General features: G+C 36.9%; 1 protein-coding gene across 2 annotated transcripts in view; it reads left to right on the top strand.

The window, feature by feature from the left end:
- Positions 1-11,589, top strand: part of Cfap47 (cilia and flagella associated protein 47) — a 355,085-nt gene extending 343,496 nt beyond the window's left edge. For both annotated transcript variants that reach the window (XM_063280369.1, XM_063280368.1), the window contains exons 64-65: positions 5,801-5,969; positions 8,720-11,589. In XM_063280369.1, coding sequence (XP_063136439.1) covers positions 5,801-5,969; positions 8,720-8,932 — 382 coding nt within the window. In that variant the 3' untranslated portion in view covers positions 8,933-11,589. The remainder of the gene's footprint in view (positions 1-5,800; positions 5,970-8,719) is intronic.
- The last annotated feature ends 6,282 nt before the right edge of the window (positions 11,590-17,871 follow it).

The following is a 17,871-nucleotide window of genomic DNA, read 5'->3' as shown; positions in this document are numbered from 1 at the left end:
ACTAACAACAAACGATGGTGAGAAATATTTAGGGAACTAATACAGTAGCACTAAAAATTCATAAAATTCTTTAAATAAATAAATAATAGATATCATCACAGGAATTAAAATGGAAATGAAAGGAATGCAAAAACCAATGAAACAGAGGTAAATCATTAAAAACATTTGACAAAGTATTTATTGTTATTCATTTATTTTTGCACTCCAGATTTTATTCCCTTCTGGTCCATCCCCTGACTGTTCCACATCTCATACCCCTCCCCAGTCTCCACAAAGATATTCCCACCCCACCCATCTCACCAGTCCTCTAAACTTCCTGGCACCTCCAGTCTCTTGTGGGTTAGGTGCATTTTCTCTGACTGAACCAAGACTCTGGAGTCCTCTTCTGTATATGTGTTTGAGGACTCATCTCAGCTGGTGTATCTCAGTTGGTGATCCAGTGTGTAAGAGATCTTAGGGGTCCAGGTTACTTGAGACTGCTGGTCTTCCTACAGGGCTGCCCTCTTCATCTTCCTTCAGCTTTTTCCTAATTCAACCACAGGGGTCAGCAGCTTCTGTTCATTGGTTGGGTGCACATATCTGCATCTCTCTCTTTCAGCTACTTTTTGGGTATTTTGGAGAGCAGTCATGTTAGGTCCCTTTTTGTGAATGCCCCATAGCCTCAGTAATGGTGTCAGGTCTTGGGGTCTCCCCTTGAACTGGATCCCACTTTAGGCCTGTCACTGGACCTTCTTTCCCTCAGGCTCTTCTCCATTTCCATCCCTAGAGTTCTTTCAGACAGAAACATTTATGGGTCAGTTTTGACTGTGGAATAGCAACCTCATCCCTCACCTGATGCTCTGTCTTTCTTCTGGAAGTTTGTTCAATATGTTATCTCTCCCCATTGCAGGCCATTTAATATAGGATCCCCCCTCTTTGAGTCCTGAGAATCTCTCACTTCCCAGGTCTCTGGTACATTCTAGAAGGTCCTCCCAACCTCCTTCATCCCAAAGTCACTTGTTTCCAATCTTTCTGCTGGGCTCAGGGCTTCAGTTGGACCCAATACCAGATCATATTCCTCTCTACCCTCACCCTTATCCCTTTTCCCTACCCTGTCTCTCCCTTCCTCTTCCTTTGTTGTTGCTTTATCTCCCTTCCAAGTGGGACTGAGGCGTTCTCAGTTGGGCCCTTCTGCTTGTTGATCTTTTTGAGTTCTGTGGACTGTATCTGTCCTGCTTTGTTTTTGTTTTTGTTTTTTCATTTTTTTATTGTGGGCGAATATCCACTAATTAGTGAGAATGTACTGTGCATGTCCTTTTGGGTCTGAGTTATAATGGTATTTTCTAGGTCCATCCATTTGCCTGCAAAACTCAGGATGTCCTTATTCTTAATAGCTGAGTAGTATTCCGTTGTGTAAATGAACCACATTTTCTGAATCCATTCTTCTATTGTTGGACATCTGGACTGTTTCCAGTTTCTGGCTATCACAAATAAGGTCGCTATGAATATAGTTGAACACATTCCTGTTCCTCTGTGGCATGGTGGTGGATCTTTTGGGTATATTCCCAAGAGTGGTATTTCTGGGTCTTTAGGTAGGTCTATTTCAAAAATAAAAGATTTTAAGTTCCAGAGGGGATGGAGGACAACAGGAAAACAAAGCCCTTTGACTCAACTAAGATGCATATGAGCTCACAGAAACTGAAGCCTCAAGGACAGACCCTATAAGGCATCAAGTCCTCTGCTTATATATTACAGTTATGAGCTTAATATTTTATGGGCCTTCTGCCTGTGAGAATGAATGGGGCTCTGACTATTGGGTCTGCTCTTGGCACTCTTTTCTTCCTGTTGAGTTGCTGTGTCCAATGTTGATATGAAAGTTTTTCCTTCACTTCATTATTTTATTTTTTTATGTTTGGATAATATATATTATAAGCTTGTTCTTTCCCAATGAGATACAACAAAGGAATGGATCTGTAGGGGAGGGGAGTTTTGGAGGAATTAGGAAGAGTAGAGGGAAGACTTTCTATGGCTAGGATATAAGTGTCTAGAAAATCATCTCTTCCTCTTAGATTTCTAATATAGATTTCATAAATGCTATCATTTATTTGGCATGTGTTACAGTGTCTACCTTTTTACCTCAAGTTTTATTAATTAGATCTGCCATATTGATTTCCACAGTGGCTGAACAGGTTTGTACTCCCACCAGCAATGAGAATGTTCCACCTACTAACTAATGCTATTGCTATTGCTATGCTATTTCTATTGCTATTGCTATTGCTATTGCTATTGCTATTGCTATTGCTATTGCTATTATTCTTAGCCATTTGGACAGGAGTAACATAACTCTCAAAGTAGTTTGGATTTATAAAAGGATTTCTGGCCATTACTAGGCTATAGTGTCAAGAAATATTTTTCCTTGGGACCACTCCATACTGAGCTGTGTGCAAGTGTCATATGCTATGTGCTAGAGTGCTTTCTCTCTTCCTCTCCATATTTCTTGCTTATCCCCTTCCCATTAAAATTGTTAACTGTCTGTTATGGAAGCACTGAATTTTCTTAGGCCTTGCCTCTCCCTAACCTGTGATTGTGGTTGAGCACTCTGGAATAGATTCTGAATTGCCCTGTTCTAATTTCCACTTTTCTTTGTTTCTTTACAAATAAAATCACCCACCTACTAGTCTAGCTGTTCTCTAGCTAGCCCAGGCTTATTCCCTGAAGGTTCTAGCAGTCCATGAATAGAGATCTACTATCTCCCTTCTGTAGTTTTTTTACATTTTTTTTCTTTGCAGAGGAAAGCTCAGTTGGTTTCCATATATAATCCTTTAAATGTGCTACTTATTTTTTATTAGTAGTTTGATTCTGTGATATCAAAGGTACTACTCACCCATAGTCTTACTTTTTATACAGTCATTATCTCCTTATGAAATCAGCCGATACTGGACTCATTACATAAGATGGGAAGTTTTCATTTCATTTATCTTCAGTGTTGAATAGTTTGAGAGAATTCTATGTTAAATCTACTTTAAAGAATATGTTAGATGGGCTAGCAAGGGGCGTCAGCGAGTAAGAGATCCTGGTCCTAAGCCTGAGAAGTCCAGTCTCTGAGACCCACATAGTAGAACAAAATATTGACTCCCACAGGATATCATTTGGTATCCACCTATGGACCTTGATGCACATGTACACAAACACGCACATATATACATATATGTACTCACATTCATACACTTGTACCTACACACAGATACACACAAAATAAAATAACATGTAATAAAATATATTTTGAATGCTGGTAGCATATATTAATGAACTAATCTGATGGATATAATCTTGTTAGTAATAGTCTGGTTAGATTTTCAATTTTTCAGTTGTAGAGATTATGTATTTCTGAATACTTGACCTTCTTTCCTGTTATCTCTTAGTCTAGGCTTATAATTGTTCTAAATACTATCTGGTGAACATTTTTATTTCTAAAGTTTCTCTTATATTCTACCTTTTAGTTTTGGTTAATTTAAATATCTTTCTATTTAAAGTAATCTGGCTATACTTCTGTTGCCTTAGCTGAAATTTCAGCAAGCTAACTCATAATTTTACTGTTTTTCATGTGTTTTCTTTTGTTTAAATTTACCCTGTTACATTTTTTTCTGATAAATCTAGATAAAATTTTCCTTATTTGTATTTGTTTTTATATATTTGTTCTCCTATTTTTGGAGGTGTAACATAACTCTCAAAGTAGTTGGAGGTATAACATAAAGTATAACATAAAGTAAAATTACTTAGGGGTAAGTTTAAACAAGGATTAATACTGAATGACAGGTAGCATTCATCCAAGAGGATATGTGATAGGGGAATTTTCATCACAGGAAACTTTTAAATTACTAAGGAAAGTATTACCACTGCCATATTGAAGCAGTCCATTGATATATATTATTTTTCTTGAAATTTATTGATTTCCTTTATAATTTTCAACTCTTCTTAAATATGATATCATGTAATAGTCTATTGTATTTCTGTTAATTTCTGAGACATCTGTCATAGTGTTTATCTACTTCATTTTTTTTATTTTTTATTATGTCACTTTTTGAAATGTCTGTGGGGTGGGATTATAGCTCAGTTGACAGAGAGCTTGCCTAGCACACAGGAAACCATTCATAAAACTGCATAAACTAGGCATAGCATTACATTCTTTTAATCTCTGCACTCTACTTGAACATACTGCAGGATTAAAGTCTTAAAGTAGTCCTCTGCTACATAGTGAGTTTTGGACCAGCACAGCATTCAAGACACCCTGCCTCAAAAAAGATAATTTTTTAAAAAGAATTTGGTAGCCAAACGTGGCAATATCCACCTGTAAGCTCAGCTTCTTAACTTGTTTCTAGGTTCCTTACAAAGAGAATTTTTTCATATATGTTTCTAAATTGATGTATCTCAGGAGAAGGGAGATTTATGGATTTCTGTGGATGTCTATCATCTTCCTGTTATAAAACTTCCAGACACTCTGTGTTACTCAGCTTATTTACTGCATCACTTATAATTTCCTAGGACTGTTTATAAAATATTTAAAATGTTTATTAATTTAAGCCATGCCAAAATTTGGATACAAAAAAATTAAGTAAACTTCCTGGACTTCTATATAAAGCTGTAATTCAAATACAGGCCGTCCATGCCTACAAAAAGTGTTCTTCAATCTTCTACTAGGATACTCAATACATGTTTGTTGAATGGATCAGTATCACAGCTTAAATCTCCTCTGTATCTTTTTCTATGTCGCCATATTTTACCTGTTTTTAGAAGCCATGTTTGATCTTTTACATGCATCTCTGTTCTGAACTTAAAACTTTCTTGCAGTGTACTTCTACCCTGCTTTATTCAACTAAGAGATATCTCAACATTTCTTTTCTTAACTCTAGTTGATCATGTCATGAAATAGTAACTTGAAACATGAATGTCACTTCACTTCATACTTTAATAATCTATCTTCATTGCTATAAATATTTATTGAGTCTCTTGTAATCTTATAGTACTTAGCAAGCAGAAAGCTACTGATAAGCAAATAGCATAATGGAACAGCAGTAGAGTCAAAAGGATTTATAGTAGCTTTAGTGGCCAGTTGTTTTGCATACCAATTTATTTACAAATGACCAAGTTTTCTTCTGGGATACTGAATTCTGCCAATTTTTATAGGAACAACATTTATCATAGTATAGTATGAACATAGGATGTACATGAAAAAATTTTCGGGATTTTATTTTGGCACCATGAGGGAGAATAAATGATAGTATGCTAGTTACATTTTGTCAACTTGACACAAACTATATTCACCTAAATTGAGAATATTAGCTGAGAAATTCCTAACCCTACACTGGTCCATGAGCATGTCTTTTAATCATTGCCTTGAGTGACAACTGATATGGGTGGACTTATCTCTGGGTAAGTTGTCCTGGATCTATAAGAAAGCTAAGTATGGACAGGGGAAGCAAGCCAGTAAGTATTGTTCCTCTGGCTCCTGTCTGCTCCTCATTAAGATCCTACCCTGACTTGCCTTAACAATGGACAATGATTGCAATGTGTATGCCAAATAAACCTTTTTTTTTCTGAGTTATTTTGGTCATGATATCTCATCAAAGCAACAGGACAAAATGTGGGACATATACTATTTAATAATTTTCAAAATTCTACTGCACATATTTTTGTAAACATTCAGTATTACTTTTGAATTATAGGTCTATTGAAGCAGAGTTTACATTATAGTCACCATTTTCTCACAAATTCAATGATGTAATGACCAATTTGATATATTACACTCTTGATTTTTTTCTAGGTATTATGAGGCATTTGAAGCCCATTTTCTGCCAGGTAGTGATCGAGAGTTTTTTGTAAAACCTCATTCTGGAGAACTCCCTCCATTTTATACAAAAGGAATTGTCATCGTTGTAGGATTTAAACCTCGAATGTACAGTAAAAAATATCAAGCAACACTTGTAATACAGGTAAGTTTTAGAGCACACAACTTTTAATTTTCAAAGCCAAATAATTCAAGGATGGAATATAACAAAATAATTTGTTAAAACTAAGAGAAATTAAGGAATTATTCATATTTCATGTTTAAAAATTATGGAAGATTATAAAATAAAAACAATTTGTATAATCACAACACTTTCTTTAAAAAACGTTCTTACTCAAAGACTTTATATAGGTTTATAATAAACCTTTTGAAAATGTTAATTAAAGCATATTATCAAAATGTTGATGTTAAATAGAAAGTAAACATTTTTAATTAAAACAATGCATCGTAAATTAGGCCATTTCTATATATTTTAAGTTATTGTTTTCTTAATAGGTAAAATAGATACAGTTTTGAAGTATCTAGTAAGAGAAGTATCTTTATAGAATTTTATACATACTTTAGAATGAGAAATGTTGGGAGAAAATTACAACTTTTAAATTATTTGAAGTGATACATATTATCACGACAATTTACAAAAAAACTCAGCCCTATAACTCCTGCTTCCAAAGAAACCCCTAGACTTTTAAACTAAACAACAATTAAAAACTGCCATTCGTGGAAAAATTGTCATTATTTTTATGAATATTGAAAATGAAAATTTAGTTATTGTTATTTTTCATTGCTTGATGATTTTGCAGAGCAAAGGACATGAGAAATGAAGACTCCTTTGCCTTGATATATATTCCTTATTGACATATTAATGGAAATTTATATGGGAGACAAATTGACATTGAAACATGTTTAAAAAATATTATTTTGCCAGAAGTTCTGTGATGTATCTGTAATCTCAGCATTCAGAAGCAAAGGCTAAAGGATTCAAATTTAGGAGTTAGCCTAGGCAGCAGTGTGAGACTAAATTTCAAAAAGAAAAAAATGATATTAGTTTATTGATTTAAGTTTTACTATTTGAATTCAAAGATGTGCAGAATATGTAATATGTAATTTACATCTAATAAAATATGCAATTTCATGTTGTTTGTTGTCCTGTTTGTAGATTATATAAATACCTGGGAAATCTAGGTTTAAACATTCACTTAGTGAATCTTTATTTTCAATTTTGAGAAATATGTGTAGAATTAACAAAAAGTATAAATAAAGTATTTGCAGTTCTGTGAAGACTTTATTTTGCTTTAATTATGACCTCCTAAAAAACGTATAGCAAAATATCTAAACATGAAAATTCATATTAGAGGCATTATTCTACATTTCATATTTCTAATGTATTCCTGCATTGTATTATATATAATAAAATAGAAAAACATTTAAATATTACTTCTAAAGAAATCTCATTAGCATGAAACAATAAGAAAGGACATTCTAAATCCTCTTTAATATTTATTCATTTAAGGCAGATCCTTAAAAAATTAAACTTAAATAGCCTATTTCTTATAGTACACTTGGAAATAAGTACAGGGAAGCCAGGCAGTATGTGAAATACAGAAGAAAAGGAAATAAAATCATCTACCACAGTGAGAAACTGGAAATTAATCACATGACGAATATCTGGGAAATAATGTATTATAATTCACACCTTGAAATTTTCATACCCAAGGTGGGCAGGAGTATAAGGGTTTTATATACCACTTGACATTATTCCTGTTATTGAATGAAGAGTGGACTCAGAGACAGTTAAGTATCCAACAACAATTGAAACACCTACTGGAGTTATTGGAGAAGAAAATCTAAAAAGAGTTGAAACACTAGGTATTGGAAAGTACGTCATTCACTCAAATGAAAACACCAGGAAAATGTGGGTGACCATAGAGCGTATGTGTTAATGGATAAATGTCAGTTGTTTTTTATCTTGTTGGTTGCCCTTAATAGCCCCTGTCATTCATCCATGAGGTCATTAGCTTTGGTTGATTTCATTTCAAAACAATGACAACGTTAAAATATGAAAATAACATCTGTTCAAAATGCCATTTTTAGTAAATAATGTAGTGAAGTACTATGGTTAATTGACTTTTTAAATATCAATACTAATTCCATAAGATATTAATGATATTGGCCTATTAATTTATTCCTGCCCATTGAGATGATTTAGTGAGTAAATGTGCTTACTACTAAGATTGATAGAGACTTGCATTCAGTGCCTTCTGGGAACTCACATGGTAATAGGTGAAAGCTGTTTCTCATACTTTGTACTCACACTTCCACAGGCACACAACAATACATGAGAATGCATGAACAAGCACGTGTGTGGTACATGCATGCATACAGACATACTAAACAAATCAAGAATAAAAGTAGTAATTTATTCTATTTTGAATCCTGTCTTGATTATTTTTAAAAGAAAATTGGATAGAAGATATAGATCACTCATATCAGCAAAATAGTATTGAAATTATGTAATTGTTCATATTTATATTTGGTTTGGGGAAATTTAATCATAGGTAAAACTGCAAAGCTTTTAGTCTTTATTTTGTAAAATAGCTTTTTATTTTGTTACTAGCTTTATTTAGAGAAATGTCAGGAACAGTGTCCTTAAATCACATGCAAACATACTGACTCAATCATTGTAAAATTATTGTAGTCCTCATTAAAATTTATGAAATACAATTGTGACTTTAATATATTTTATGTTATCATTTTAAGTCTTGAACATAAAATGTTGTTAATAGTACAAGCCTTTTCCATGTCACATATAATAAATAGAAACTATTAATAATGATGTTTCTCTAATTTTTCTAGGTCTCTTGATATTTCTTATACTATCTTTATCTTAATTTTCAGACAGATGAAATATATTGGTTGTATGAAATAAATGGGTTACCTCCATCACCAAGATCAATGGTACATGTAAAACCCAAAATTGATGCTACTAACAAGATATATGACTGCATGCCCCCAATTCGTCACAATTTTATTCGTGAAAATGCTAAACTTCGAAGCACAGGAGTATCTTCTACTGTTAAAGGTGCTCCTTTATTCAAAAAGCATAAATAAATTTTTTAAACATTTCTTGGTCATATTGAATAAGTTGTATTGAATATTTTGTTTATTATCTAGTTTTTTTTTAAATTTTTTAACTCTAGCTATATATATTTTTAATAGGATATAGTTAATTTCTGGCTTATATTTGTGTTTAAAATAGAGTTCAAATACAAATGTTGCAATTTCTTTACATTTGAAGTACAAGACTGAAACATGATTTAATGACAATATTTTTAAAAACAGTTTTGATATTAGATAGCAATTTTTTACACTAAAAAGATTAGTGATAAATTTTGCACATTACATGAAGTATTCGTTATTTTTCATAATTGATATTTATAAAAACATGTTACCTAGTGATTTTTCCTGATATTTTTTTTAACTACTTTATATCTTTATGACAGGCCTCTCTCTTCTCCCACTTCAGCCCAACCATAGCGTCCAGCTAGGGAGAAATAGATCCAATGGCAGGGAACAGAAAGTAAGATAGCCTCCACTCCACTTGGTAGGTGTCTCATATGAATATCAAGCTACACATTTGTTAGAAATATGTAGGGCACCTAGATCCAGCACCTCCATGCTCTGTGGTAGGTGGCCCAGGCTTTGGAACCCTTCATGGCCCCAGATTAGTTGACTCTGTAGGTCTGCTTTTGATGTCCTTGACCACTCTAACTTGCTCAGTTCTAATCTCCACTGTTTGACAAGACTCTCCAAGGTCCACCAGATATTTGTTTGTGGGGCTGTGCTTCTGCTTCCATCTGCTACTGGATGAAACCTCTCGGGATACATGTATGAGAGGTTCCTGTGTGCAAGTATATCATCTTGCCTCGCTACAGGAGGTGATTTTTGAGTTGGTACACATATATTAATATATTTTCCTTATACTTTTTATAATTCTATATTACATTCCTGAAATATGTAGGTATATCTCAATATGAAAAAGAAGCATCTTTAAAATATATTTACATTTTTATGTGCCTCTGTATTATGCATGTGTGTGTATGTGTGTGTGATTCAATGTACACCATGTGTACAAGAACCTATGGAAGCCAAAAGAGTGCATTAGATTACTCTGGAACTGAAGTAACAGATGGTTTTTAGCCACTATATGGGTGCTGGAGACTGAATGTTGATCCTCCGCAAAAGTAGCGAGTACTCAGTCATCTCTGAGACATCTCAGCAGCCTCAATAAAACTTACTTAAATGGATATCTGAAAAATAATCATTTACCAAAGCAAAGCAGTATATTGAAACCAGGAAGAATATAAAATAAACAGTCTAGGGCATCTTGAAAATATTTTGACACAAATGACTATCTTTGTGACTAATGGTGTGTAGTTATCCTTTCATTAAACTAATTTTATATCTTCAAATTAAGGAGCTATGTGTGACCTATGGACAAATGTAGCATGCCTATCTTTTGTTTTATTCATACTCAAGGTCTAATTAAGATTAAATTTTGTATATTAATGGATGGAAGAATCAATTTAAGATTATATGACTGACAAATTATTGAGAACACACATTTAATTCACTAGGAAAAACTTTTATTAAAATATAACACAATATTATATGTCTATATATATGCACATATACATATATGGGGGGGAGCTTCTCACTCTGTAGCCCTGCCAATAGTCCTGACCGTTGGTTTGCATTCTTCTATGTGTAGACAACCAGTTAGTCTAGCACTATTGGCTGAAGATAATTTTCTTTTCCTTTTTATGGTTTTGGCTTCTTTGACAAAAAAAGTGCCTGTAGGTGTGTACGTTTATTTCTGGGTCTTTGAATCAATTGCATTGATCAACCTGTCTGTTTCTATAACAGTACCATGGAATATTTATTACTATTACCCTGGAGTACAGCTTGAGATCAGGGACAGTGATTTGTCCAAAAGTTCTATTATTCAATATTGTTTTAGCTAGCCTGCTTTTTTGTTTTTTTCCATATCAAGTTGAGAATTGTTTTTTGAAGATCTGTAAAGAATTGTTTTGGAATTTTGTTGAGAATTGCATTGACTCTGTAGATTGCTTTTGGTAAGATGGACTATGTTAACCCCACTGATCCATGAGCATGAGTGATCTTTCCATCTTCTGATATCTTTCTCAATTTCTTTCTTCAGGGACTTGAACTTCTTGTCATACAGGTCTTTCACTTGTTTGGTTGGAGTAACACCAAGGTATTTTATATTATTTGTGGCTATTGTAAAGGGCATTGTCTCCTTTACTTCTTTCTCAGCCTATTATCATTTATACACAGGAGGGATACTAATTTCTTTGAGTTATTTTTTTGTGTCAAGGCACTTTGATAAATGTGTTTATCGGCTGTAGGAGTTCTCTGATAGAATTTTAGGATCACTTAAATATTATCATGTCATCTTCTAATAGTGATACTTTGATTTCTTCCTTTCTAATTTGCATGGCCTTGATCTCTGTTAGTTGTCTTATTGCTAGCTAGAACTTCATGTAATTTATTGAAGATATAGTGAGAGAGTGGACAACTGTGTCTTGTTCATGATTTTAGGAAAAATGCTTTCAGTTTCTCTCCTTTTAATTTGATGTTAGCTATTAACTTCCTATATATTGACCATATTATGTTAAGTATGCACTTTGTATTGCTGATTCCTTTGTATTTACAAAACTATGAATAAAGGAATTATTTAAATGGTACATATTGTTTGCTTTGCACTGTTATCTGACTGTAATAACCTTGATTTCATGCCTCTGTAGGGGGAGGTGCTGATACTGAGGTCTGTTTCCCTAATCGGTTCTTGATTTAGTCAATAAAGGAGGCTGGGAGCCAATTGCTGGGCGGAAGAGACAGGTGGAACTTCCATGAGGAGTCCCAGGAGGAAAAAAGAGACACGGGGAAAGAGTGGACTTTTCCACCAGGCTTTGGAACAAGAGGCATGCCACATTCATGTAAGATCTCAGGGAAGCTAGAACCAGTACCTCTGTCACCAGCAAATGGCCAAGGAGGTCAGTAGGGGGTTGTCGCGCCCCCAACGTCTCGCCAGCAGGAACAACGCGCAGACACCAGGATCCTTCTGCAGCAAAGCGTTTATTACATCTTGAAGAGGAGAGACCCGAGCCCCAGAATGGAGCTGCTAACCCTAGCGCAGCGCGTCCACACCTGATTGGTCGCTTACCCATGATTTCATTAGGCACGCCCCGGAGTGGGCAAAGACCTGGCACAAAGGCACTCTTGCACATGCGCACACAGTTAACTTCCTGAAAGGAAGTCGGCTGGCGCGGCGGAGGCCAGCGCCATCTTGTAATGGCAGGAGCTATCCTGGCCTTCCACGTGGGGCACAGTGGAAGCCAGCGCCATCTTGTGGTGGCAGCGGCCCTCTACATCTCCCCTTATTATTTATATTTTATAACAAATCATTTATAACAAATCATGATCACCCTATCGCGTGCAATGAGGAAACCTCAGCAATGTGGAAGGGCTGATCAAAGGATCATTGAGTCTCTCTCATCCCAGTGCAATGGATCCACAGATCCATGGGGTGCAAGAGCAGAGAACTCAGATACCGAGAGAGAGTCTCTCTCATCCCAGTGCAATGGATCCACAGATCCATGGGGTGCAAGAGCAGAGAACTCAGATACCGACTAACTCCTGAGCATAGATAACCAAATTCCAGGGGAGGCCCCTTGTACAATGGCCACAAGTGCTTGAGTGATAACGGCCTTGTCACGTTTCTGTTGAGATCTGAGTTTGCAAACCAACCATAGCATGAACACTAATCCACAGCATAGGGCTGCACCAAACAGAGCCACTCCCGATAAGTAGTGGGCACCTCATCTGGTTCACCTCAGCTGTTACCACCAAGGGCCGTAGTCAAGCCGCTCCTATAATAGAATTTAGAATTCCCAATTGTTAGTAACTACTCCAGAAAGTTCACCCACTGTACTTGTCCAACAATAGATTGGGGGAGGATAACTCCAGACACTGCAGACACAATGTCTGTAGCAGTAATGGCTGCTACAATAGCAGCGAAAGTGTCAAGGTCTTTTCCAGGACAGTTCAGAATCAGTCATTTTTCTTTGGAACAACCAGCAGAACAATGGAACCATTTCTGAGATCTGTATAACCAGGACAGAGTTCCCCAGTCCACTGTAGCTTTACGCAGGTGGCTTTCTTGTGAAGCTATAGTCTGTAAAATGACAACACCAGTTACCAGTTAAGGCAGCAAGAGTCACCAGGGAAATGAAGGAGGCAGCAACGGCTGGAGTCCAATCTTCTCCAGCAAGCAGCAGTGCACAGAGGGTCAGAGAGCGGGCCATAGTGGGACGGGACACACGTAGAGGTAACACTGACTGCAGCAACGGCAAAATCTCTGTGGTGACAAAAGGTGAAGGGGAATCTTCTATCTTCCTCTCAGGGCAGAGGAATGACTCCAGGGACCCGAACCATGAGAGCTGAATCTTCATGTAACCAGGATCAGCAAGTCTCAGCAACCACTCAGGCAGCTGGCACATTCTTGTAGCATCCTGTAGAAAAAACACAAACATTCCCTCTTCCCCATATAAAATATCTGGACAGGATCATGTCAATATGTGGATCTCTCTATTTCACCTAGGCAGAAGTATGCCTAGTTGTAGGGTGCCATAAACTTTGGCATCCAAAATTTTAAAATTGAAATAAAAGGAGCATTATTTAGCGTACAGGGATAACTCCCCCTTTTTTTATTTATTAAGATATAGTAAAGATATTATTTATTAAGGTAAGTCCTCAAGGATTAAGTTGAGGACACTGAGCACTTGTATTTATAAATTGACTTGTATACCAAATTATTGTCTCCAGCATTATTGTTTTGGATATATAAAGAATGAGATTTTTTGACTAATTGTTCCTATGTAAGGCCTATAATCTGTCTGGTATCATTGCCCTCCCTTGTTAAGGAGCCCAGGCAATCCAGTTTGAGTTCTTAAATGGCCTATAAAGGAACCGAACTTAGTGCTCGTAACCACTAAGCCATTTCTCTAGCACCTCACAAACTTTATTTACCTAAACATAAGCATTAATTAGGAATGTCAAATCTTGTAAATATCGTCTAGATTCAGTCGTACTAGAAATCCCTGAGCTGGCAGGGTGAGGCTGGGAGTTGAAAGTAAGCAAATGGAGTCTTCCTCTTTTCGTGAGGGTGTGTTATCAACTCCATTACCATTTTTAAAGAGCTGGGTCTATGGTTTTGTTTAGTTGTCTGAGCCAGAGCACTGAAAGGACAGTGAGTTGTCAGAAAATTTACACTGAAATCACTCACTGATTTTAAGTAGAAAACCTGTCTCTAATAAAGCATTAAGTAATTGAAATCAATTGTAAACCACAAGCCACACATTGCTGTCAGTATGTGAATTGAAAGTTTGATTTAAAAACAGTGGCTAAACTACGGAATTTAATAATCTGTGTTGAAGCAATAGAAACTCAAGAGAATAAACAAGTGATCTAATCATACATGTAGCCTTTTCATTAGATGAACCACCTATAAATACAGTAAGCACATTTCCTATGGGTTGTATGCACAAATATACAGGAAGTACCAAAGCATGTAAAGAGTAAAATTATCAATTGTGTCTGAAAAATGTGTATATGTAATAGGCCAAATATCAGTATTTTTTAATAACCAATTAACTGTTGTTTGGAATAAGATATGTTTTACCAAGTTTCTTTTCAAAATACTTCTATGACTCCAGTCCACAACTCTGTACTAACACAGCTGAAGCTTTATCTCCAATGTGCATAACAAAGATCTAAGTCCTCTGGTAGGGTGAGGTACTTAGCCAATTAACATATCCTTAGAAGCTTAAAATTAGCTTCAAATATTCTTATCTGGAGTAGTGTAACAGCTACTCCCCAAATATCAAAGCTCATTTTGAGAGCAAAGGTTTGTAGTAAAAATTTCCATATACATTGAAAGATTTAAGTTCTAACTTCTTACACTGAAGAAGCAACAAAATTACCTAATATAAGGCTGTTAGCAATCCTCTAAATCTATCCTGAAATGGCAGTTGGAGTAAGTAAACTGGCTGTAATGTTCTCACAAGTTCCAAAACCTCATCAATCCTTCGTAAATCTTGTAACAATCTCTACCTGTATGATTTTTCCTTAATGAAAAATAAGTTTGAGTTAGTCAATGTAACACTGGCAATCCTAAATCACAATCTAAGTTCTCTTTGTAACACCAGAACACAGCCACAAAGTCACCTGAGTTCTGAGTACGTGACTAGGCAGCTGTCCTTAGGGCATTGGAAATTAGCATAAAAATACTGATAGCTTTAGGGCAAACCACAACTTTGGAGAGGAAAACTCACTAGGCAACTGTTCTTTGGGCAGTGGAATTAGCATTAAAATACAGATACAAAGTTTGACTGCCAATTCTTATATATGAACGCACGATGGCGTAGTCTCTAGTATCTCAACAAAGAGACATTGTCCTACATTCTTTTAGAAGCCTGGTTCCTAGAATAAGAATTCCATAAAAACATTACCTCAATTTAGACCTGTTTCCCTAGGTTGGCCCATGTCACACGCTATCTAGAATGACTCCATCCAGATTACCAGCTTTATGTCAACTTTCTGTTACCAATATTATACCCTTTTAACCGTATCCAATAACTTGAAAGCCAATAGTCTATAACCAAGGCAAGTAGAGCATATTTATACATTTAAAACGGATGAGAAACAAAATTGAAGTGGCTACACATATCTTTAATATTTAGACCAAACACCATTTTTACCTTTTTAGCTATGATTTTAAGAGAAGCACCTTGTCACCTGTTGAGTCAAATAATAAGTCAGGGATCTCTCTAAGAGAAACAGCTATCAACTCTTGTATCGAAGAAGCTGAGAAGCTGTTGGCGCCTTTAAGATCAGCTCGTGTAGACGCTTAGCCTCTGGGAGGCTTCTCCAGCTAATCTAGACACCTGGCTCCAGGCACAGGGCTTCAAAGACCTGATTGAAACTGTTTTTTTTTTTTTTTTGGTTCTTTTTTTCAGAGCTGGGGACCGAACCCAGGGCCTTGCACTTCCTAGGTAAGCGCTCTACCACTGAGCTAAATCCCCAGCCCCGAAACTGTTTTTTATTCATTTGTTCCCTTTTGAAACGAGTTAAAACCAAGTCAAGGTGTGCACGACCGGCAGATAAAGTTTTTACCATTTTTTCTTTTGAACATGAAACATAAAACATTTAAACAACGAGAAACAAAAACCACAGACATACACTGACAGACATGGGGACATCCTGGTGCACCAGAGACAAACAATAGACAAAGAGGGGAAAAAACCAGATGGTGTTAACCGCGACTATCCACTCGAGTGGAGTCGATATGGGCGATGGATTGTCTCAGTTCCTGGACTAGTCCACCAACGTGTTGAAACCCAATTCCTGTAAGATACTGAGATATATTATCTGAGCAGCACGACTGACATTCGCCAATGGTATGGAAGTGAAACACAGCCCTGAGTATTTCCACTCACAACCCAATTACATTAACTGCATCAAGCTGTGCATGGGTGTTGAGAATTGAGATATCTTTTTGTTTGATTCTCCTGAATAAATGTTTCAGGCGGTCTACCTCGATCAAATCTGATCAGTATGACTCTGTGAAGTTTCCAGAGCCTAATCACACCTTTTACAAGCACAAAGACAAAATTTTTCTCCCAAAATACTGTGTTCCTTTTATCTCCTTTTCTTTTCTTTTTTTTCTCTCGAGACCTTTTCTCCCTCCGACATACTTTCTTGTTGCTCTGCAAGGATCCTCTGACCTGTCCTAACGGCTGTAACAGCTTCCCACACAAAGAAAAAATTAAACAAAATTACTAGCCTTGTCCACAAAGGATCCATAACTTTCGGTTTCTTCACAGTGGCTCTCCACCTAGGTCCATATCTTTCTTCTTCATAGCGAGCTGCCTCATCTTCTAAATCCTCTTCCTCAGAGGGGCTAAGCTTGTCTGTTTCTGAACTATCAAGCCCCAAAGCCTCTAACTCCTTTACCGGATAAAGGCTTTTCCTTTTCGGGGCTTTCTCCTCCTTTCCCTGTTTCTCTCCCGGGGCGTCCTTTCCCCTATCTCTCGCTTCCTCAGATCTAAAGTCCTTGGAAGGGCCTTTTTTCTTATGTGCACCTTTTCGCTTTGAACTCTTTAATCTTTCATCCTGCTCTGTTTCTGACATGCTGTATCAAGACCAAACATGCCTCTCAGAGCTTACCTCTCGACCTGCAGTTCTGGACCCTCTCCACGAGCGGAGGCTCTCCTCGGCGCCGGCGATGGTGTGGCATTTGTTCCAGGTTTCGGCACCAAATATCACGCGCCCAACGTCTCGCCAGCAGGAACGACGCGCAGACACCACGATCCTTCTGCAGCAAAGCTTTTATTACATCTTGAAGAGGCCCCAGAACGGCGCTGCTTATATACACCCTAGCATGGCGCGTCCACACCTGATTGGTCGCTTACCCATGATCTCATTAGGCACACCCCGGAGTGGGCAAAGACCTGGCACGAAGGCACTCTTGCACATGCTCACACAGTTAACTTCCTGAAAGGAAGTCGGCTGGCGTGGCGGAGACCAGCGCCATCTTGTAATGGCGGGAGCTATCCTGGCCTTCCACGTGGGGCGCAGTGGAAGCCAGCGCCATCTTGTGGTGGCAGTGGCCCTCTACAGGGGGTATTTTAGCCCAGCAATTGTGCTGGCAGGCAAATTCTAAAGTAATAAAGCTCTCTGAGTGTTTTTCTTTTATGGAGCAAAGGTATGCGGTGGGGAGCTAGCTTGGTGGAGCTAAGCCTGGAGGAACGAAAGGAAGCCAGGAGTGGCCAGTGTGAGGGCAACAGCTCCAGGGTCACAGCTCCTGGAAAAGGTTTTAGCATGTTTTATTAACACTACATGCAACATTTATCTTCCCTATGTAATTATTAGTTAACTGTATAATCAAGGTTTGGAATTGTAAGTTC

Source organism: Rattus norvegicus, chromosome X (assembly GCF_036323735.1).
Source record: "Rattus norvegicus strain BN/NHsdMcwi chromosome X, GRCr8, whole genome shotgun sequence".
NCBI lineage: Eukaryota > Metazoa > Chordata > Mammalia > Rodentia > Muridae > Rattus > Rattus norvegicus.
Note: the sequence above shows the minus strand (reverse complement) of the source record. Positions and strands in the feature narration are given on the sequence as shown.